The 24,864-nt window shown below is 40.2% G+C and overlaps 2 protein-coding genes across 3 annotated transcripts in view; both read right to left on the bottom strand.

Moving 5' to 3' along the window:
* DHRSX (dehydrogenase/reductase X-linked) overlaps window positions 1–24,864 on the bottom strand; it is a 219,716-nt gene that overhangs the window by 183,612 nt on the left and 11,240 nt on the right. The gene's annotated exons all lie outside the window — the stretch shown is intronic.
* Window positions 18,977–24,864, bottom strand: part of ZBED1 (zinc finger BED-type containing 1) — a 16,998-nt gene continuing 11,110 nt past the window's right edge. For both annotated transcript variants that reach the window (XM_018564128.1, XM_018564127.1), the window contains exon 2: window positions 18,977–21,128. In XM_018564128.1, coding sequence (XP_018419630.1) covers window positions 18,988–21,072 — 2,085 coding nt within the window. In that variant the 5' untranslated portion in view covers window positions 21,073–21,128 and the 3' untranslated portion in view covers window positions 18,977–18,987. The remainder of the gene's footprint in view (window positions 21,129–24,864) is intronic.

The following is a 24,864-nucleotide window of genomic DNA, read 5'->3' as shown; positions in this document are numbered from 1 at the left end:
AATATCATTTTTTTGCGTATCGAGTACAAATACAGATTATTTTCGATACTCGCCGCTATCGAATACGGATACCAGAAGTCCCATTAGGGAAGCCGGACGGCGTGTAATGACTCGCCGCCCAGCTTACTGATTAGCCGGGAAGCCATCACTAGATGACGAGAAAGCATGGAGCTGGCTTTTTGGCCAATCAGGAAGCCGGGGGAGGGATGACCGGCCGCATGGCTTTCTGATTGTCCAGATTCTCAGCCAATCAGCGAGTCATTACACAGCGCCTAGCTTCCTGATTGGCCAGGAAGCTGGCTCCATGCCACGAGAAAGCATGGAGCTTGCTTCCTGGCCAAACAGGAAGCCGAGGGGCGGGTGACGAGAGAGCTGTCAGAGCACATTGAAAACCAGACAAGCATAAGGTGCTTGTTAAAAATACTTTATTAAGAACAGTATCCACAGGAGCAAGCAAAAATCATAAACAGGAGCAAGCCCAGGTCAGGAACCGGAGTAGGTAGTCGTACAAGCCAGATCAGGAACATGGAAAACAGTGTAGTCAGGAGCAAGCCAATAGCAGGAACCAGAGGAGAACATCAGCCAAGATCGGGTCATACATGGAATCAGGATATACTGAGCAGCAGGAATGCACTAGCAGGAAAGACCAAACAAGGGCAAGGTCAGACTTCACTGAGTGGTTTAAATAGTGAGTGGAGTGACATCATCACTCAGAGATAGGAAACTCCCATCTGACTCTCTCAGATGATGCTCTCCTGTTTGGCTATAAGAGGGAGCCTGGCAGTAGTAAGCAACGTTACACATTCTGCTCAGACAAAGGAGGAATCACAGGTTGGTAAAATGGCAGCCAAACTAGAATGCTGCAAACCAGTTAAGTCAGGGTGGAACCCTGACAAAAGCATGGAGCCGGCATACAGGCATTGAGTTGATCAGGCTACATGCACCAGCTGTCCCTCCTACGCTGTGCATGTCTGCATGAATAAGCCCTAATACCTAATGTATGGTGTTCGTGACAAATTGTGCCTCTGCATAAAACAAAGCCTAATTCTGACAGAGACAAACAAAAAGAAGATTAACTGTTAACTAGGAATTTATTTAACAAGCTTATAAATCATGGTTCTATAACAAGTAATTGTATTTGGTATCACTGAATTGTTTAATGATAATGTAGTACAATGTTAGCATGCTAATGCACACTCAAAAACTAAAGTCAAAGATGTGTTCCTATTATCTACACGATACAATAATTGGTAACAAAGTTAGATCTCAGTGGAGAGCACAATGGGCTCACTTCACTCTTCTACCAGATGCATTATCATGTATTTTGCTCAATTTTACAGTGTAAGTGCAATGCCTGGACAGTAGACAATTAATTGTTTCAGCAGAGGCTGTTCCCACTAATGCAATGTGTTGTAATGCAATACAAATGAGTCCTGCATGCTGCATTTGGGTGCATTGACATGCAGTTTGCCATTTGAGTAAGTACCTTCAAAAATGTGTTTCAAACAGTGTCACTGGATTATGCATTAACCAACATAAGAATGCTGAATACACTGCCAGATTTCTATAAAAGAAAGTCACTAGAAGATGTGACTTTGCCATTCAATTAAATAAATATACAAGAGCAAGCATGACACACCAAAAGTTTGATGGTACATCAGGGTCAGGTAGGATTCATGCCCAATAGTGAAGCAAGAGATCATGCCTGTAAGGTACTAAACATTCTTAAAATGGCCTGCCTGACATTTCTACACTGCTGCTTTCAGTTGACACGGAAAAGGACATCAACAGTGTGAGTTGGCATTTTCTCAAACATGTAGGACTGGGGAGAAATATCTACTCAACCCCTGTAGTGGGGGTACAGGTTAATGAGGCCCTTTAACAAATAGGATGTGATAGAGATGCCCCTTGAGACGCATAAGGACAGTCGTGGCATGCTTGGTATAGAAAGTGTCCAACATCACTATAAAATGGCTACATATGCAGATGAGCTTTAGTTTTTGTTGACCACACCTGAAACCTCTACATCAAACCACCTGTGCGAACTAGGGGTTTATACAAAGCCATCTAACTGCACAATTAATCTGGCTAAATAAGAAGTGGTCTGTAGATTGGACTGTATCCACTCTAATTTCCCATTTTAATGGGCTTTTGGGAAGATCACATACATAGGAGCGTATATCACCCCCTCCTTCAATTATATTTTTAATGAAAACTTGCCCCTTCACCAACTCCCCCTTCCCTGGTGATGATCCCTAGAGATCTTAAAAAATGGTCAGTTCTTAAACATACATGGTTTTGGGAGGAATAATATATTCTGTTAGTTTGCATACTCACAAACGGTGTCTGCAACATGAGCATTAAAGACAACCACCCAGACTGGTGGACATCAGACTTTCATATGTTTGTATTTGCATTCTTAAGTTAATTCTATCCTTATGTTTGCTTGACTGCACTTGTAACCATGTAGCACAACATGTACCTGTAATTGGCTAATACAAATAACCCAATGCACAATTAAATTGAAAAACTCTAAAGAGCGACAAGATTTTTAAAACATTACCCATGTCAATAAGTTCCGAACATTGCTGTGTTAACCTACCCTCCTAAAGTGAATTTTTTTTATACTATAGGTTACCTCACTCTCTGAAGGGAGGTGTATAGTAATGAGAACCTAATTATCCCCAATAACTAGAGGCAGATCTCATAGATATGTATTCTATTGTGACAGGTTTCTTCTAGCATTTCCCAAAATAAATGTGCACATACACATGCAGATTAGCTGCAATGAAGGTTGCTATTAGTTCACTATCCCTTATATAAAACTGGGTGATAGTCTCTACCTATACAGCCTGTATCTAATAGTTTTTGCCAACTCTACTTCAAACTGGAAAAAAAGATCAAATGGCCCATTCTACAGGTGCAAGGCAATACACAGTTAATTTTTTATGGATTTGTTTTGGTTGACAGAAGAAAAATAAAAGTTCCCATACATGTGTAGATAAGGGTATGTGAAAGGGTTGTTTTAGATCACTGCCAATAATCGCCCATGTATGGGTTGATGCCAAATGTTGTGGTTGAGTGAGATTTGCTTTGATATCATACAGATGCATCAGTGGCTGTCATACAATTGTTTCCATTCTACCAATATTAACCATTGACAGAGAAGGCCAGCCTTTTGCAGACCAAGCTGCCCATGGACAAGAAGAATGGGTCTTGAACAGCCTGACCTGTCCATTAGTGGACACTGGACAGGTTAACAGTCTAAACAATGAACTGTCAAAAGTTGCATTGAAGAACATATTGGTAGTATGTAAACTCCCAGTTCCTATCACGAGACAATCACTCTTAGAAAGGTTGATTTATTTTATTTACCTGTTTCTGGGTTATACATAGTTAATGTCTGAGCAAGCAAAATTGTGTTTTTCGGTATATTCTACAAAATGTTTCGAGGTGTTTGGAAAATGTTACTTTTTGCAAATTGTAGTTTTTGCAAATCCCTGCCCCCCCCAAGGTTTGTCTCATGATCCTTACCATAATAATTAGTTTTGTATACGGACATAAATTTTATTGGTCTGTGCTCTGCTGTCCCCCTTTTAGTTTCACATATAACCTTTTGTTTTAACACTAAACCTTTGAATATAGAGTGGATACACATATTGTGCCCCTCTTTATTCCCAAGTACTTGTTTGAAGCTGGCAGCACAATTAAATTACAAAGGAACCCCGGGGAAACTTAACAAACCGATAGAGTCCCACCAAAGGTTGTGGGTTAGAGTCCCACCAGAGTCACTTTTCTGAAGAACCCTAACACTCTTATTCCATCTAATTTATGTGACCCACTCCTGCATTCCCACCAAATAGAAAGATCCTGTACCTCCTACGGCCAATCAGTGGTTGCAAGTAGAATTGTGAGGATGAAGGACATGACTTCTACTCTTAGGCATCAAAAAGATAACTTTCAGAAAACCTGGTTCTAATGGCATATATTTCAATTTTCTGATGAATACAAGGGTCTCCTATAATAGGCTCACATTGCTCATGAAAGGTTGCACATGCTATTTGCTTTTTTTTTGTTCTTTGCTTTACAGTAACTCTCTCTGTCTTTTGGGGACTAGACCTTCCCTCTCCAACCTGCTCCCCCTCTATTACTCTTCCCCCAACTTATTATTTTGCCCCCTTTCCCATTATCAATTTCCATATTGTTAACTTTAATAAACAACTACTATGAAAACTAAAATTTGGGAAATACTGTTCTTGTTGAGCTTCAACTGGTACTACATATATTCAGCTGATGTTCTACAGTGTCTCGGTTTCAATCTGTTACATATGGAAGTATTGGTCTGTCATCTTCTGCAGATGGAAATAGTCCATGTTTGCTGACAGATCCAAAATGTATGCCAGAACCATCAGATTGTTTATGCTGGTCATTTAATACATTGCTTTGTACTAATTGTGCAAACTTTAAATAAAGTTACATTAAAAAAAACTATATATTACACTGCACAAGCATCTTATCAGGAGAGTTGACATCCTCAAATCTCTCAGAATCTCACCAGAAGGCTCATGATTTCACCCATGGTTAGGTGCCGTGGGTGGAAGCCAGAGTGTAAGGAAAATATATTTTTTACTTTTTACTAATGTTCGATTTTTATTTTTTTTATTACACATTTTTACTTGATGGGAGAGGGGGGGCTAAGGATAGGCATACTTTGCATTTTAAAGTGTGACGAGTAGCAAGTGCACTCCCAAGTGCTGCAGAGAGGTCACATTACTTTAGGAGGAGCTTTGCTTACTTGAGAAAAGAGGCAGCGGAAAAACACGACATTAAATCCAAGTAGAGGTAGTGGGCAGGGATTTAGATCGATCTCCCACCCCTGGGTCTCCAAGGAGAATCCAAGATGAAGGAATCAATTGCACTGTAACAGCTCTATTTAAAATACCAAAGGAATTGGTTGGGGAAGCCTGCAGCTGGCTGTATTCTCTCCATGGGTACCAATTATTATTATTATTATTATATAGCGCCAACAGTTTGTGCAGCGCTTTACAATATAGGGAAGACATTACAATCACAATACAAATCAAGACAAGATAGTAAGGAGGGCCCTGCCCGTGAGGGCTTACAATCTAAAAGGGAGGGGGAAGTGATACATGAGGAGGGAGCTGTGTGGGGATGAATTGTTTGAGAACGTGATAGCTGAGGGGTTAGGTTGAGGTGGGATAGGCTTCCCTGAAGAGATGAGTCTTTAGGGAATGCCTAAAGGCAGTCAAAGTGGGCGACAGACGGACAGGTTGGGGTAAAGAATTCCAGAGGATGGGAGACTCTGGAGAAGTCCTGGAGGTGAGCAAGGGAGGAGTTGACAAGGGAGCTGGAGAGCAGAAGGTCTTGGGATGAGCGGAGCTGACGGTTAGGGTGATACTTTGAGACCAGGTTTGAGATATAGCCGGGGGTGGAGTTGTGAATGGCTTTGTAACTGATTGTTAATATTCTGAATTTTATCCTTTGGGCGAGTGGAAGCCAGTGCAGGGATTGACAGAGGGGGGTTGCAGACACTGAGCGGTTGGTTAGGTGAATGAGTCTGGCAGCTGCATTCATGATAGACTGAAGGGGGGATAGCCTGTGTAGTGGAAGGCCAATGAGGAGGGAGTTGCAATAGTCAAGACGAGATGTAACAAGTGAGTGGATGAGTAATTTTGCAATTTCTTTGGTGAGGAAGGGGCGTATTTTGGAGATGTTACGAAGGTGAAAGCGGCAGGATTTGGATAGTGATTGGATGTGGGGAAGAAAGGTGAGGTCCGAGTCAAGGATGACACCTAGGACCTTGGCATGGGAAGAGGGGTGTTAACAATCTCAAGGGAAAGGTTGGGGGAAGGTGCACGGGAAGCTCAGTTATTGAAATGACACAATCCCAAGACACATAAGCCAGGCTTCCAGAATCACTCTGTAGACTCTGCTCTCTAAAAATGTAACCCTTTCTGTTCAGCCCCCCTAATCTTAGACTATCTGATGCCAACCATTACTTGCATCTTAGCAACAGCTAATCCATAGTATGGATATGCCCTTTAATGGCAAATATCTTTTTAAATAATTTTATCTTCATAGAAACTATTCTGACTCCAGCTGCTGTTAGAGCAACTTATCGTTCACTGAGATTCTATGCATGGCCTGATTGGAGCAGCAACAAGCACTACAGACAATTCTTATCATATAATCAAACCCAATTTGCATAAACGAATATCATTTTTTGTATGCAGGTTAAAAAAAATATATGCAGATGCTAAAAAGGTAATTCAGTGGTGCATGTCTTACAGGAAAGAAGGCAGAAATGGATTACATCACAGAGATCAAAATATTAATGTATTTAAACACAGCAGCCACGAGGTACTTGAGGAAAATATATACACAATAAACACAAATGCAATTAAATTGAATATATAGCTGAAGGTAGCGCAGTGACTATAAAATACATAAAGAGGTTTGTGTTAATGGCAGCACCTTTGCAAGATATACATTTCAGACTATCAACATACATTAAATTAGATCTTTACCTAACGCTACATTTTAATTTGGAATCTGCCATGTAAATGTACGCATGGCATACAGCAAAGCCCAGAGTGCAGACAACACTTGATCACCATACTGGATAATAAACATGAGCACAGACTGGTTAACTGCTGCTCTAAATAGTTTATTTAGCAATGGTGAAGACCCCTGTACAAGTACATCATCCTTTACATGCACATGAATGTACACTTACCTTTACTAAACCTACATGAAAAGCCAGTACCCTGAGGTCCCACTGGAAAGCTGCTGCCTGTTTGGATGTGGAGGGCAGCAAAGTCATAGGGCTGTGAATTAAATTCTAACAATTAGCAGCATCCCAAGAAGCGAGGAGAAACAACTGCTTAGGGAAATTCTCATTGCTGAATGGGCATTGTGTGGGCAGTTGTAATGTCATCTCCTTGCTATAATGAAATAATGAAACGTGCTAGATGCCCGGTACTTAAAGGAGAACTATGAGGTGAGTGATTTTCACTCAACCTCATAGTTCTAGCCGACGTGTGAATTAAACTGTCACATGTCGGCTCAATAGATCGGGATGTGAGCGAATGCATACTGTTGCTCGCTCATTTCTCTATCATGTCCCGGCAGAGAGCTGTGACTGTCAGTCACGCTCCCTGCAGGGATTTCCCCCTTCCTACTCTGATCCTCCAGCACTGACTGGAGGAACGGACAGGGGAGGGGGCCGGTACAGCTGGCTCTGCCTCTAGATAGGCAGAGCCAGCTGTCACTCATGCAGATGGGTGGATCTCAACAGTAATGTCGGGATCCGCCCCGGCTGCGGCCGTCTCAGTATACCTCGAGTTGTAGCTCGCGATACACTGAGCTTTGGGTCACGGGAGAACGCTAGTTTATGTCCTCCCGTGACCCTTAGGAGAACTATGGGGAAAAACGCTTACCCCATAGTTCTCCTTTAAGGTATACATTTTGTTCTGCTACAAAAAGATTGGTGAGCTTCGTTGCTCATGTTTGGGGTGCGATACCAAATAAAAACCAATGTGTGTGATGGGGGTGGAATACAGCATAAAGACCAATGTGTGTGCTGCAGGTGGGATAGAGGAGAAAGACCAATGTGTATGCTTGAGGTGAGATACAGGGGAAAGATCAATGTGTGTGTTGGGGGTGGGATACAAGATAAAGACCAATGTGTGTTCTGGCGGTGGGATAAAGGGTAAAGACCAATGTGTATGCTTGGGGTAGGGTACATGGGGAAGACCCATGTGTAAGCTTGGGGTGATATCTAACTGCTTGAGCATATTCTATAGTGATAAATTAAGAAGTGAAGGCAGAATCCCCTAATAAGAAACCAAAAGTGCCACTTAGGTTTAACAGTGCATAAAATTCACATAATGGCTACAAAAAAAAATTACAAAACCTTTCCCAACTAAATACAGCAAATGTACAGAACATTATTTCCTTCCAGCTAGGCAGGTTAAATGTTTCCATGTGAAATTTGGCAATACAAGAATGGATTGAAAACCCATTTGAAAACCACACATAACTTGAGTTTTAGAAATAATAACAAACACAGCAGGAAGTCATGACAACTTTATAGTCTGCCATTGTTAGGAAGTATAAATTGGAGGAATCAATTATTGTTGTCTCATGATGTAAGCAAAGATTTATCTACCTGCTTTGTGCAGCGGTAAAGATGTAAGTTATAGGCTTTGTAAATATACTTTCATAGCACTGTGGAAATTGTTTTATCATCTAACCCTTTGGTGTAGACAGCAGAATAGTGCAATGTTCCAATTTCTATTATATCATCAGTCTAAAATTCTATTGTTACCTTATGAAGCAAGCAAGACCTATGCCCCTGCTTTGTTTAACTAGGAGATTGGAAAGTTATTAGTAATAGAATTTGTAAATATACTTTCATAGAAACATGGAAAAGATTTTATTTAACGCTTAGCGTAATCCTGTGTTCAACCTTTAGAAACTATTGTCGTCCAAAACTATATCTGTGAAAACTGAGAAGTATAAAAAGAGAAATGAGCTATTAATCATTGGCGTAGCTGTAAACCCCAAGTTAAATTATAGCTATTTAGGCCTGTGCTATTGCTCCCTAACCAAAGCAAGTGGAAAGAACGGTGTCATAGCATCATTGCATTAAGGGGTGTATTTATAAGACACTCGCAGAGCCGTTCGCTCTGCAAACATCTGACTTTTACATTTGTGTCAAATTATGGTCACTAGATTTAGCCTAGGAGGATAGGAAATTACTATGCCCCTTGGCTTCATCTAGTAGCCATAATGTCGTGCAAATGTAAAATGAACGACTTTGCAAACATTTTGTGAATTTAAGCTGACAGAACAATTTTCATGAAGGGCTCTAAGAGAACACTAGGAGAAAGGTAACATTTTATAAGCAATCTTGCTTGGCTTGCTTTATATTAACATGTGTGTAAACCCCAATACTGAACGTCTCGTGTTGCTAAATATACCATTGAAAGCATTTTGTTTTATCTGTTTGATAACTGATTCAATTCAGAGCTGTCCTGTGTCCACGGTTTACTTCCTGTGTTATCTCAGAGTCTATTTAACTCTCTCAGGTGTTATCTTAGACTACAGAATAATTAGTCTTTATGTTATAGATTGTCATTACTAAACATTTCTGAAGGTGTATTTGTCATGAACTTGCTGCAGCAAGGAAGGCAATGCTGGTGGAAAAAAGTGATCATAGCTGAAATAATGTAGAAAATAAATCAGTTCACTGCTATTTGGCAGATGCAAAAAGTTAAATCAAAATCATTTTAATGATGCAAAAAGTATCAGAATGAAAATCAGAAAACGTTTCGGAAAATTGTTTTCAAACATTAATCTTAAATGACTAGAGTTCCTTTGTTACAAGAGTGAAATCACTGATAATGTCTTGCCTGAGCAACTAGCACAAAGCAAGACTTTTTTTTTCTTTTTACTATATAAGAAAACATAATTTAAGTTATTCATGACACATTAAGTTTCATTTTTAAATGTGTAGAAGAAGAAACACAGAATAAGAGGATACATAACTGGATTGTGCTTTTTCCTGACCTTGAGAAATCAAATAGACGAGTTATCTGGCTAAGCATTTAGATCAGCACCAAGGAAAAAGCTGAACTGATTAATAATATACACAGCAGTGTGCCTAGTGTTCTTATATAATTTAATATTGTATTAAAGTCAAAAGGTTTTTAAGCTATTTCAATTGCTGATTATCATTTACAATGGTTACTGCTCCTTGATGTTCAAATGTTTTAGTTTCCTGCAGAATCAGCTGCTCCCCTGTGCACTGGCCCTGATATCCTGTTTTAGGGTGGCTCCATTCCTTGCAGGGTCCTATGGAGCTACCCTTGTGTGTGCTAGTAATCTGTGTGTTTCCACAAACACATAGACAAAGCAAGGTAAACCACTCCCCTGCTCCCTACTCCTCCTTCTACAAGTTAGTAGATGGATGGCTGCTGGAGACTGTGCTGTCTGTTGTGATCTGCTACTTGACAGGAAGTTTAAGGAAGTGGAGCTGACAGAGTTGGAGCTAACTGTTCAGAAACATGATGTCTGAAAGTGCTTGGCCAATAATGTAAATAATCCTATCCACAGACCTACTGTAGCAGATGCCTATCTTCATGTCCCATTAGCCGAAGTTCACCAGAAGTTCCTGAGATTTGCAATTCAGGATTTTCATTTTCAATTCAGGTGTCTTCTGTTCGGCCTATCCATGGCTCCACAAACGTACACAAAAGGTCTTAGTGGCACTGGTGCTTTATCTTTGTCTTCAAGGAATTTGTGTCTTTCGTTACCTAGACAATGTTCTGCTTCTTGCCAGGTCGAATGTTTGGTTCTTCACAGGGATAGTGTACTGCAGACTCAGAATAGGTGTGGCTGGATAGTAAACCATCAGAAAAGTCAGCTAGAACCAGCCAAAGTTCTTCATTATCTGGGTGTATTTGTAAACACGTTGGAGGCCAAGGTTCTGTTAGCTTGGAAAAAAGTTCTTAAAATGCAGAAATAGGTTTGCCGAATAATACAGGGGAATGTTGTGAAAGCCGGGGAGTGTATGAGTTTTCTGAGGACATTGGACGTAACTATTCCTCAAGTCCCATAGGCTTATTGGCACATGAGCTGTCTCCAGTTCTGTCTTTTACAGCAGTGGAAGAAGCATTTCTTGCATGAGCCGAAATTGTGCCCCAAGATGGCCAGGGACTGCTGGGAGTGGTGGACTTCTTTGCTGGGACAGCCTCCTTAACCCAGGAGACAGGTATCTGATGTAATATCGATCCAATCTCCAAAGTTGGGTGTGAACTGTCAGGAAAAACAGGTGCAATAACATTGGCATCAAGTTCCTTCCTCAGCATCCAATTATCTTGAGTTGATAGCAGCCTAAAAGGAAGGACTGCACAGCCTAGAATTATTTTGTTGTGGAAAGTAAAGACCATCCATTTGGCTTATACCTCAGCTGGACTTCCTCCCCCTTCATATTTCACGGCTGATTTGACTACAGGAATGCAGTTATAGGAATATTGCTTGGGTGATAGTGTTCCTTTAATATAGATGCATACATGTTACTCTGAGAGCTGAGTAAAGGTACCCATACACCTTGCGATTATCATACGATAATCGCGCGAAATCCCGCGATCGTACGATAATCGCAAGGTGTATGGAAGGCGTGCGACCGTTTTTACTGTACGGTCGCACGTCTTTTGTCAAACCAGCATGCTAGAAAACCCGTCGAGAATCGTACGATTTTCGGCGGGTTTCTAGCCTGCTTGTTCGACAACTGCGGAACGTGCCGGTGTGAGCACTCGCACACTGCCCGTTCAGCATTGCGGTCATCAGAAGCCCGCCCCTCAGGGGGGCGGGCTTGCGATGATCGCAAGTACGATCTGCCTGTCCAAGATGGGCAGATCGTACGAGCTTTTAATTAGCTTACAACCATCGCAAGACAAAAGTCTTGCGATGGTTGTAAAGGTGTATGGGCACCTTTAGACAGTCCTGAAAGAGGACCGTCTCTACTGTGAATTAATTAAGCAATGTGTGTAATCTAATCGCCTTGCTATTCAGACTAACTTTTTTCATGTTTGCGCTACTAAAATTTATGCAAAATCCAACAGCAAGGATTTAAAATGTTGTTGGTAATTATGAGTAAACCAGCAGAAAGGTATTTTCTATCTACTAGGACTATAATTGAATGGCACCTATCTGTACATTTGCCTCTTCAAGTCTTTGAGCCATTTCCATACAATTAAACTAGTGTAATATGCGGATCCGCCCGCATTCCCGAAGTGGCGTAAGGCTACGCCCACTCCTCCGTCATGCTGTCCCTCCACGCCCACAGGGCGGCGCCCCCTCCAGCTCCTCCTCACCTGCGGTCCACTTAAGGACTGAGTAGCGAAACGATCGGCGTCTCAGTATTGAGTTGGATGCAGACGCTGACCGTTCATGTGTAGCTGTTCCCTCTTGGAGAGCTGATTTTCAACCCAAGAACTCAAACTCTGTCTTCATCCCTGTTGGGCAATCTTACAGTGGACCGTTCATGCGCAGCCCAGCTCACCCTCACCCCTGCTGCTACTGTGGACATTCACACCAGGAACCGAGGCTACCATCCCACTTAAAGGAACGGTGGTGTTCCCTGGACTCTCCCTCCCTATCTCAGTGGATCCACACACTACAAAAACGCAAGTATCATGCACTGTGGCCAGTGATGAGAGAGTGACTTTATGCTCGCTGCAGATTCTGGGTTGATGACACAGAGTTAGAGGCTATGTTGTGAATCCTACTGTCAGTAACATTTGAATACAGTGATTTAAACTGAAATTGTTTCTTTTGTGATTATATGAACTTTTAGTTGGACGCTATCCGCAGTTGAGTTCCATACAGGTGGTTGCCACCCGTTACTACAGATCTTACAAATAGTGAGGAAAATCCCCTTTTTTTATATTGAATTTTAAATACTGTACATGAAATGTGAAACTGCTTTGTATAAAATGCAAATCCACTTTGAATGCTTAATTCAGGGTTAAGGAATTCCTATCACCCAATGCCTGGGACATGCAGTTCCAGTTGATGGTCACTCCCCCCTCCCCGAACAACGCCTCTCTCCCTGCCCGCTGCATCTCTCCCCGGCCGCCGTCTCTGTCACTGCCCACTGTCTCTGTCACCACCCGCCGGCTCTCTCCCTGACGTGGTTTTCAGAGTCCCTCGCTCTTCTGGGAGAGCCAGGGCCACGGCAAGTTAGTTCAGGTTGGAGAGCGGGGAGCAGACTATACAACGTTTATTCTCTGGAATGCTTTGTGTGAACACTGACAGGAGAGCTGTACTTGCAGCCTTCCCGTCTGAGCTATGACAGGAGATCGTGCTACAACTTCTGTATTGGAGGTGACAGGTTACATAACGAAAACCTGTCACCTCCAAATGCTATCACACAAGGGCTTGTTAGCTCCCGTGTAACAGCAATAAAGTTAAGTGAAAAAAGAGTAAACAATAATAAATTAAAACAAATAAATAACAACAACATTATAATAAGCAAATAAATACATAAATATTTAAATAAATTAAAAAGTGATAAAAAGTTTAAAAAAACATAAATAATAACAATTAAAAAAAGTAAAAAATAAAAGATAAGATTAATAACATTTTTAAAAAGTTTAAAAAAAGGCAATAAAAATGAAACAAAAAAGTTAAAAACCAAACCCACCCTGCTGCTATAAATGAACAAACCAAAAGCAAAGTTCCCCTGCATAGAAAAGAGTTGATGCCTGCCTCTTCTTGGCTGCTGATCTGTATATTGCTGAGATACAGCTGTGTTAAGAATCTTTAGAATCCAACAATAGTGTCAGATTTACTGGTTAACTGCTGCATTCTGTTGTTTCTTCCGCCAGCCCCAACATTACTATAGGACACGGTAGTGATGTAGGAGCAGGCTGATCAAACCACTGAGAGCATCCGAGGACCAGGAAGTATGTTGGATGCTGACAATTCTTTAGCAACACTATCTTTGTAATACAATACAGATTGGCAGGACGGGTGGAAGGGGAACTAGCAGGCTGCATCCAAATATCCAGTAATGACCAACTATGGCCAATATGGTTACCCTTAATCCAGCAGGAAATAACATTTGTTCATCTTGGAGAAAATCTGCCAACATAAGCATGCCAATAATTTGATCCAGATTGTGTTATCCTTATCACTGTACTTTTTGGAGACTGGTCAATTTCTTTAGAAAATCAAAACTTAAATGAGAAGCAACATTTATTGATTAAAACATATAGTACGACAAAGGACTACATAGTGTATCGTCATAAGACAGCTGAAAAAATGTGCTCTGTACTAAATGATGTGAAGCATTTAATTAAGTTATCAACAGCCCACAGTAAGGATCGATTAGGTACTTAGACAGCATTAACTATCAATAGTGAAAAAAAAACCTCAGAAAATGAGGCACGCAAAAACATTTTCTTTCTTACTAATACTAAATGGGTATCTGCCTTTACATTATGTTCAACTTCTATGCAAAAATAGAACAATGACAATGGATTCAATGTTCACACATTAGAATCATTTTCCACACTTTGTTAATGTAAGAGACCCCGTTACTGCGCATGGGCCAATCGCGCTTTCCCGTTCCATTAAGAATCATGCTCTTCCGCGCATGCGTGGGCGCCTTGGACCAGCCGCGCAAAAGTGTGCCAAACGGCGCACAGGAAGTGACACATCACCCTAATCACTACCTCTATATAAACCAAACCTGAGCACCACCATATTGCTGGATTATCTTCAGCTATCCTGTATTCCTGTGAATTCCTTCCAGATTTGCTGTGACCCGGGTTTGCCTTGACCTTTCTTGCCTGCTGCCTGCCACCGACCTCGTATTTGTTTACTGGACTTTGCCTCTGCCTCACCCCTGTGTACCGTTCCAGCTTGATTGGTTTTTACCTTGGCTCGTTGACTTGGATATTGGATTGTGCCTTGGAAAATCAAGCCCCTGGAATTCAGCTTGCACGGTGTTATCACCACTGGCACCTGTACCACTCGCTGTCTACTTGGACTCTGTCCCCATCCTTAGAGTCCTAGGGACACGAGGTGCAAGGGAGGCCTCCTCACACATTCAGTCTCCAACCAGGTACGTGGCAGTTAACTTAGCTAACTTTGGTAAAAATTAAGTTCTATATGTTTATAAAAAGATTGGTAAACATGTAAATTAAAGGAGAGCTACACTCTTATTCTTATTCAGTTATTGTCTTAGGTAGAGTTGTGCAAAGCAAAATCCCATGGCAGGTCCTTGAAGGTCTCTGAATCCTCAGTAGAGAGAAGCTGCCATAATTTCCCTGTCAGAAGTTGTGAGAGATTCTCCCGTTGCCGTCGTTTTGGGCTGCGGGCCGGCTTCCCCACACAGCGGCGTGACGTCACTAGGAGACCGAGACGTCGGCCGGCGCTCTCGGCTCCTCCCCCAACAGGATCTTCTCCTTAAAATGACGAGACTTGCAGTAGCTCGGTTCTATTGTTGTGAACGTCGAGCCAGTGCAACTCGCCTACGACAGGACTCACCTGAACCTTCTACTCTGAGATCAATACCCCCCGAGTTACAGCTCTTCACAGCCTCTGCTACCGATCGGGATTACACAGGAATCCTTCTCTGCAAACCCTGCATTGCCTCTCTGATCTCCCTGGAAGCCGCAGATCTCGTGGAGTCTCCCCTGCAGTTCAGCTGTTACCCTCCAGTGGAAGTTAACCCTTCACCAAACCGCAAGTAACCTGCCTCAGTGGAGGTGATACTAAACAAGTGTCAGCAGAGGGGTTATCATACATTGCTTCCTGCATTCTGTTCCTAACTCATATTGACTTACCTGTTCTAGATTGTACTGCATGCATAGAGACATATCGCGTGTATATTAACCACATAGTGTCGCTGCACCCCATTGAGTGCAGACTGCTTGGCATAAGAGGGCTTCGCATAAATACCTAGTGGTGATTACCAGATCTGTGTGACCTAGCTATACCTGCACGAAGTATACATTGGCACCACTCTCATCTCCTGTGTTTGGCATATGATGTGATAGAGGGTTCCACCATCACTCCTACCCATACAGAGTGGTAAAGTGAACCCTTGACCTGAGCCAATCTAACACCAGGTGTGAGGCTAAAACCGCAGCTGCGATCCTACCAATCCACCTGGGCTGATCGTTACAGAAGTACAATGCAAAGCACCACACCTTTCAGTGAAATAGTCCACTAAAAGTCCACAAATGTAGCCAGTGCATTTCAGGGGGGCTAGAAGTGAACTTACAGCTTCACAAAACACAAAAAGGTGACATAATTAGCTTCTAAGTAGAATGCCATATAGAAGTCTTTTCTTCATTCTTTTTATCACAAAGTACATCATCTGTAACATTCACAATATCTAGCACTTCAAAACCTGATCAAGGAGGCACTTCTCTCCCCCTGAAACAATTGGTTACCTTTGTGGACTTTTTATTGGACTATTTTACTAAAAATACTTATAGAATATTATGTTTGAGTCTATGCATTGTTTTCCTGATTTAAATCTGAAGCTCCTTTAGGACCTTTATATGTATATGAGCTACCTGCTTAGTGTAAACCTACCAGGATTGATCAACCATATGCTACTGCTTTGTGGTTCTAGCATCATTCATCTATCCGGAACAACCATTAAGGAAGCCGGGCAGCGTGTAATGACTCGCCGCCCACCCATCCAGGTGACATCTTTTTCAGGGAAGGCCTTGCATATTTCAACAGGACAATGCTAAACATCATACTGCATCTATGACAACAGTATAGCTTCGAAGTAGAACAGTCTGGGTACTTAACTAGCCTGCCTGCAGTCCAGACCTTTCACCAATTGAAAATATTTGGCACATCTTAAAACGTAAAATATGTTGAACAGTTAGAATCCTATATCAGGCAAGAATGGGACAACATTCCTCTCCTAAAACTCCAGCAACTGGTCTCCTCAGTTCCCAGATGTTTACAGAGTGTTGTTAAAAGAAGGGAAGGTGCACTGTGGTAAACATGGTCCTGTCCCAACTTTTTTAGATGTGCTGCTGTCAGCAATTTCAAAATTACCTTAATTTTTTTTCTTAAAACTGGTATTTTCTCAGTTTAAACATTTGATATGTTTCCTATTGTGAATGAAATATGGGTTTATGAGATTAGCAAATCTTTGCATTCTGTTTTCATGTAGATTTTACAAAGCGTCCAAACCTTTTTGGAATTGATGTTGTAAACGCAGTGCACATTATCATATAATAATTTGGTATTGTTGTGTGCCCACAGTAAAACACGTAGCATTTATGTGCAGGAAACACTGGAGTATGCAAGTAAGCATCCTTGATATCCACACAAGTCAGAAACTCTCCCACGTGAATAGAAGCAATGACTGTCTGGTGGACGTCATATGAAATTTAATCTGTTGAGATTTTTCCCAGGATGGGAGGGTTGTCCCTTTTTGCTATGAAGATGGTAAACAGTTTTACTGTGTTTGTGGAACACCTCCAGCGCTGCAAGGAAGAAAAACTCTCCTCCTGCCGGGTCTCCAAGCGGGAACAATTGAGTTTAAATTGGAGCAGGATTGCACACCAAAGTGCCGCTCACCAAAAAAAGCCGTCTACTCACTACATTCTGGTGAGTACCCATCCATAAGGGGGGCTGTCGGACGGCAACCGAAATAGATCAACTATTATTTGCCTTGTGTTTGCCTCCCCCGGCTTTTAAATTATTATCCACTGAACATTGTTTTTTCGCGGATCTGACATCTTCATTGAAAGAGTGCTACTTGGAGATCAGCTGATTGACTCTGAAAGGCTACCACGATCTTGGTTACATATTTCTGACTGTTGACCTAATGTAACACTTCATTATTACTTTTGTTTCACATTTGTTACTGTCACTAGTTCTGTTTTTTTCGTTTCCCACAGTTCTTTTGACACTAATTTATTTATTTTTTTCGTTTCTTTGATATAATTTTATTTAAGAATTGTATTTAAGACATTTATTGATACTTATAATCAATTTAGCCTTAGTTTAGGCTGAGGTTAAAATACCCACCCCTGGTTCACTTACTATCTTCACTGGTTCACTCGATTTTGCACCTAAATACTTGATTGTATTCAATATTATTATCTTCATAGTTTACACCTTTAGCGCTTTGATTTAATCTTTTTCGTTTAATCTAAGGAGTTTTCTTCCTTTTTTCTTAGCCGCTTTAGGTTTTAATTTAATTTATTTTATTTTAGTTAGTTCCAGAAGCGCAGACTATTTTATTTTATATCTTCAGGGACAGGGTTACACCAAGCATTACACTATATGCCTCGGTGAGTACCTAATGAAGAGTTCAGTTTCCAGAGGGAAACATTAATGGCTGTCCCTGCATCTTCTTCCCATGGACACCGATCCGAACACTGCAAATAAACAAGAAAAATAATCTAAAAAGAAAATGCTTTGCTACACTTGGGGCAGAGAGAAGACATCTGTTCGCCTTAAAACACTAGCCAAAAACCCCCCAAAAAACAGGCATGCTGAGAGAAGGCAGCTGCATAACCCTTGGTTCCAGAATACTACATCCTGTGTCCTGTGACATATGATTATGAAGATGTATTTTTGGAAATAATTTTCAACATACCATAGTTATGAAGGACTACTGATTTTTTTTTTAATAGCAAGGATAGGTGGACCGATCATTACTAACAACATACACTGTCATAAACAAATGAATACATATTTGAATCAATATTTAATTCCCTCATTACATACTCCTATTGATTGGTAGACTCAAGAGTTAATTCAGTTTTCTTGATTTGTTAAATTATATCACAAGGGTCATGGTTATTGTAAATTATATAATCTGCACCTATTTTATTTGCATCATGTAATTGATCAGATGTAGTTTTCTTAGTAGAACATATACCCTTATATTCCAAAGGCATGATTTCTCAAAGTGTGTGAAGGATACATGATTATGCTGTTGACCCACAGCAACCAATCAAATTATTTCCTTAAAGTATTAAAAAATGATGGATGCTACAGCACAACTTTTCCATTCAACACTTTAATATAAAAGGCCTAATTTGCTAAAAGAAAAACTTCAAGCTTGAAAATAATTTTCAAGGCATCTAAAAATACAACACACAATGTAATTTGTTTTGCTGCACTAGGTAAAGACATCTATTGAACAGTTTACATCTACTCTAATAAATTATTCTAAATCTATTACTTTAAATATAGTCTGCACAGCATAAATATTAAATATTACATTAAAACGAAGTTATGGCTCCAGCTTCTAAACAATACACATTTGAAATGGACTGATCAGCAGGTGATGCATATAAGACTTCATAGATTTTTACATATTGATAAACCCTCATGTTCTGATAGATGGTAAGAGTTGTAAGGCAAATTAAGTAAACACACTGTGCATATAATTGCAGGTTGTATTTAAAGAAACCCACTGTCCCTAACTGAAAAGATACTACTGCCTACACCAACCGATTCATTCAAATTAAAAAAATGTTCTTGTTGGAATCCCCAATGCCCTTCATAGTCATCTTCAGGCTCCGCTTCTGAGGAATTTCTTGTGTTCTCATACAAAAACACCTGTTCATCCACGTGAGCAGGAGCTAATCTGTTTCTTTTAGCGTTGACCACATTTGATGAGGAACTAAAGAGACGCCCAGGGAAGACTCTGGTGGCAGCAATACACCAATATTTTTGGAGAACCTTTGGTAACAGAGGAAATAACTGCAAACGATCAGACCACCATTTCAGTGGATCTTCATTCAATCCAAGAACCTTTTGGGATTTAAAATTGCTCAGTTCCTCAACAACTTGAGCATGACACTCCTCCTGGTCTTCAGAAGCTCCAGACTGGCAGAAGATCTGAGCCAGCATGTTGTTGATATTACTGGCTGGAAGAGTGGTAGGGGACATCAACTTTTTTTTTGCTGGTGGTTCTTCTGGAATGGTATACACCTTTTCCTCAGTTCTTAAGTGTTCTTTATTTCTATCCAGCAAACTTTTTGCTTCTTCGATAACACGATTTTCAACTTGGGAACGTTCGAATGCAGAGAGGAACGGAAGCCTTTTGTACCTGGGATCCAGAAAAGTTGCAACATTTAAAAACATATCTATTTCAGGTGTCTGTTGGTAAGTAGCTGATAACGCTTTAGCAATGACTTCCTTGGCCATGCTTATTTCTTTTAGGTCAGTCTCTTTGATGTTTAATGATGTGTTAAGGAGCATATGTAAAAGAGGCTTAACCATACTTATAGTGGGATATTTTGACATAGAAAGCATTTCCGTAACTTGTTTAAATGGCTGCAGCAAATCCACCAGACTTTCAATGCTATTCCAATCACTTGCTTCAAGCATGAGGTGATGATTATTACTGTCCTCCACTAAAACTCCAGCTATCATGAACTGCTGTTCCTTAAGGCACTGCAGCATTGCAAGTGTGCTACCACACCATGAAACTTTATCACTTATAAGCATGCAGGTAAGCATGTTTTGCTGTTTTTGTTTCTCACAAAGCATGTAACGTGCAACAGAAGACTGCTGAAAATATTCCACCAGCTTCCTACACCTTGAAAGAAGTCCTGCTAGTTTTGGGAGTTGGAAAGCTTGCTGTATTCCTATGTTAAATGTTTGGCCTAAGCAAGGCATTTCTATAGGTATATCTAGGAGAGAGCATGCTTTAATTATGTCTTTTCTATAGTCTGTGGTAGCACCAAAAACTTTATTACTTATTCCCCATTCAATAAAGGTTTCATACAAAACTCGTGTGATTGCTTCTGCTTTGTTTTCCTCAGGTACCTCAAATGTCTTCAAGCAACGGGAGCTCAGGGACAAACAACTAGAAGGATCAGGAGTCAGGAAGTGAATGAAAAGGGTCACATATAACCTATCCTGGTATTCATTTCTCCACATATCAGTAGATATACCGCACCACAAAATGTCAACCATTTCTTTCAATATAACATCTTTAACTGTGTGATATTTTTCAGGCAATACCCTGCTGCAGATATATTTTCTGCTAGGTATCTCAAACCTTGGATCCAGAGTTTTTAGTAGGGATTTAAAAGTAGGCTCGTCCAAAATGGAAGCTGGAAACATGCCTTCACAAATCAGGTTTACTACTGCAGATGACACTTCAATTTGCTTCTTTCCATCAAAATTATGAGGATTTTTTATTATTAATGACTCCTGAACAACTTGTTGGGATGATTCAGGTTTTAACTTAGAGAAAGCAGTAGCAAATGCTTCCCGCATTTGCTCAGTGTTGCTTTTCACAAACTCACAGAACTCATCTGGATGATTCTTCTCAAGATGGTAAGAAAGGTTGGACGTATTTCCAGAATAAGCAATCTGAGCCATACAAATGCGGCAGTAAATTTTCTTCCACTGCATGATGCAACCTTCAGCATTAGTATCAAATCCAAAGTACTTCCATACTTTACTCTTTGCCCTAGGGTGGGCAACCAGCTTTAGATCTGGCTGTAAGACGTCATTGCTTTTAGCTTCCATAGTCTCCCTAGTGTTCCTCCTCTTCAGTTATGCCTCCTTTCATTAATGTGGATCTGCTAAAAGGCAGGAAGATATAGATAAATGAGGAAGCTTAAGTAAGGCTATATTACAAGGCATGCTAATTGAATGTAAGATCAGTTACATTTTGAAAAGAACCTAAGAAAAAGCATGCTTAAAATAGAGTATTAAATGTAATGATTAGACTAATAATGATGCATAATGAAGTGACTCCAGAAAATCTAGATTCTGTCAAAACAGACTGGATTTTTAGTGATTATGCTATGTAAAGTGTTACAATAAAATACCCAACAGGCCAGTGATTTGACCCTCACTGTTGTATTAAATTGCCAATTTCATAAGATCTGACACTGATCATTAACTCAGTTTTTACATTTTGTGTTTTGGTTGAGCCGTCTTAACAGCAAAAAGAATATTATCAAGACCATTAAGTGTGCATCTACTTTTCCTAACAGCACTAGGGTACCCACACAGTTTATAGCGTCGAACACTGGTTGCAAATGGTTACATTTTCAAGATAACTGCCACTTATGGTAGTATTATTGATGTTTAACACTCTCAACAATATCTCATAGTCATACTATTGTTATTGATGAAATAATGCTAAAATGCCCCTAGGGAACATCCCTGTTCCCACATTATGAAAGGCTGTTGTAAACAGATGATGTGCTGTATGTATGGTAAATGAGGATAAATGAGGATAAAGTTAGTTGCTAAAACTGATATATGAGGCTCAAATTGCTATGCTATTATCAGTTGTTACTTGCTAAAACGAATGTTAATTTTCAGCAATGAGGCTGAAAAGAACAATCATTATGGCAAAAATTACATGTGTCATAGCTGAGTGAACTCAGACAATGCAGACCTTTCTGTAATTGCAAAAAACAATGGCAAAGATGGGGGGGGAAATGCTAACAAGGGTAGAAGACCATACAGAGCTGCTGTTCTACATGCAAAAGCATATTCCCTGCCAAAATAAAGCCTTCCTAAAGAGGACATCAGTAAAATAAAAAAGTTCAGTGCCCTTTACGTTTCACTGTTGTTAGGCTCAGAACATGTTGGCAGCTACAGCTGACAGTAATGGCTAACTGCAACTGAAATATATACAATGCTAAAAGAAAGGTAAAAATTAAGGACATGTATGTACTTTCCTAAAAAATATGATTTTGTGCTAATAGTTTATTTAAAAAGCATTAATAGGAGCCCCCAAAAAATAAAAAAATCTGAGTTGACATGGCTAATTCTGAACACAGAGGGGGGAATGTATCAAAGCCCATGGCAACCATTCACGTTCTCTCTTTAGCTTGTTCAGTTAAGCTGTGAAAATGAAAGAGAGAAACTGATTGGTTGCTATTGGCAACGGCTCCTGATTTATGGTTCAAAACTAGGTAAAACCACTGTTAAAGAAACCCTGGCACCAACAACTGCAGATAAAAGTACAGAAAAGTATTTTAAATGCTTACTTGCAGCATTTTTGCTTTCCAAAAAACTATTTAATTACTCACAATGTCCCTATGAACTTGCTAGCAAATGTTTTATTCAGTTCCGTAGCACAGCCTACTTACTCCTTGTATTCATAGCCCTCTCCTCTTCTGATAGTGTCTAATTTCTGTCTGTGATGTCCCTCCCTTTACATCCCTACACAAATTTTCATGTAGCTGCGGGGGAAGGATCATAGGCGAATATTATAGCTTGTCATCCGAGTCTGCTGACATCACATCCAAGATGGTGGTGCCCAGCAGCAGTCTCAGGGCTTTTGAACATCTACACGAGGGATGATGTTACAGATAAATAAGATGCCTAAGATACTTTAACTGCACGTATAATATTGTGGGTAGATTGTGGTTTAAATGAATTGTCTGGTGACAGAGTCTTTTCAAAAACAACTCAAGGTAAAAAGGGCAAGGCATATATTTTCAAAGCAGATAGCCACATTTTTAGAGAATATTGCTCAATAACATATTTTAGTTTGTATAGGGCTTGAGTTTTACTATCCTAGAGTTAGAAAGGGTGCTGGTTTTCTCCCCTAGGCTGTACAGATATTGCATTTGTAGCCACAGACATCTGTGTGCTGCACTCCCAACTACCTTCTCCTGCTCAGACCTTGCATATCTTAATTGTTATTATTATACAGGATTTATATAGCGCCAACAGTTTGCACAGCACTTCATTGTTCTAATTTTATACAGCTCTCTTGAAAATGTTAGATATACTCAACATGGCACACACTCCTTCAATCCCCTTTAATCTGATTGGTTGCAGTCAAAAACATCTCAGTACTTTACCCCAGTGTTCTCTCTTTAGCTTGTTCAGTTAAGCTGTGAAAATGAAAGAGAGAAACTGATTGGTTGCTATTGGCAACGGCTCCTGATTTATGGTTCAAAACTAGGTAAAACCACTGTTAAAGAAACCCTGGCACCAACAACTGCAGATAAAAGTACAGAAAAGTATTTTAAATGCTTACTTGCAGCATTTTTGCTTTCCAAAAAACTATTTAATTACTCACAATGTCCCTATGAACTTGCTAGCAAATGTTTTATTCAGTTCCGTAGCACAGCCTACTTACTCCTTGTATTCATAGCCCTCTCCTCTTCTGATAGTGTCTAATTTCTGTCTGTGATGTCCCTCCCTTTACATCCCTACACAAATTTTCATGTAGCTGCGGGGGAAGGATCATAGGCGAATATTATAGCTTGTCATCCGAGTCTGCTGACATCACATCCAAGATGGTGGTGCCCAGCAGCAGTCTCAGGGCTTTTGAACATCTACACGAGGGATGATGTTACAGATAAATAAGATGCCTAAGATACTTTAACTGCACGTATAATATTGTGGGTAGATTGTGGTTTAAATGAATTGTCTGGTGACAGAGTCTTTTCAAAAACAACTCAAGGTAAAAAGGGCAAGGCATATATTTTCAAAGCAGATAGCCACATTTTTAGAGAATATTGCTCAATAACATATTTTAGTTTGTATAGGGCTTGAGTTTTACTATCCTAGAGTTAGAAAGGGTGCTGGTTTTCTCCCCTAGGCTGTACAGATATTGCATTTGTAGCCACAGACATCTGTGTGCTGCACTCCCAACTACCTTCTCCTGCTCAGACCTTGCATATCTTAATTGTTATTATTATACAGGATTTATATAGCGCCAACAGTTTGCACAGCACTTCATTGTTCTAATTTTATACAGCTCTCTTGAAAATGTTAGATATACTCAACATGGCACACACTCCTTCAATCCCCTTTAATCTGATTGGTTGCAGTCAAAAACATCTCAGTACTTTACCCCAGATTTGATGTATGTGGGAAAAAGCAAGAAGGGTGTTTCAGCATAATTTTGTGCTGTCTTTTCCAATGACAGCTCTGCACTCTGGATGCTCAACTTTGAAGCTTTTCATCCGTAATCGATAGGCCGACTTGCGATAATGCAACTCCCACATGTACACCATCCCCACACTGGGCTTTACTCTTCAGAATCTGATAGATGCTAAGTGTGTACACTGCACTGGGCATCTACAGCCGGTAGTATATAATGGAATAAAAATGGAACAGAAAAGCAATACAACGTCTCCTCTTCTTCTAACAAAAAAACCCCCAAAACTCTTAAATGTAACTTAACCCTGAAAAAGAACGCTTAGCACCCTAAAGAAATTTTAGAATGACACACACACACACACTGTGTGTGTGTATATCTAGATATATATCTAGATATATATCTATATATTTATATATATATTATTACTTTCACTTTTTGCAACCAGCAGATGGAGCACT

The sequence above is a fragment of the Nanorana parkeri genome, unplaced genomic scaffold (assembly GCF_000935625.1).
Source record: "Nanorana parkeri isolate BGI_ZX_2015 unplaced genomic scaffold, ASM93562v1 scaffold727, whole genome shotgun sequence".
NCBI lineage: Eukaryota > Metazoa > Chordata > Amphibia > Anura > Dicroglossidae > Nanorana > Nanorana parkeri.
Note: the sequence above shows the minus strand (reverse complement) of the source record. Positions and strands in the feature narration are given on the sequence as shown.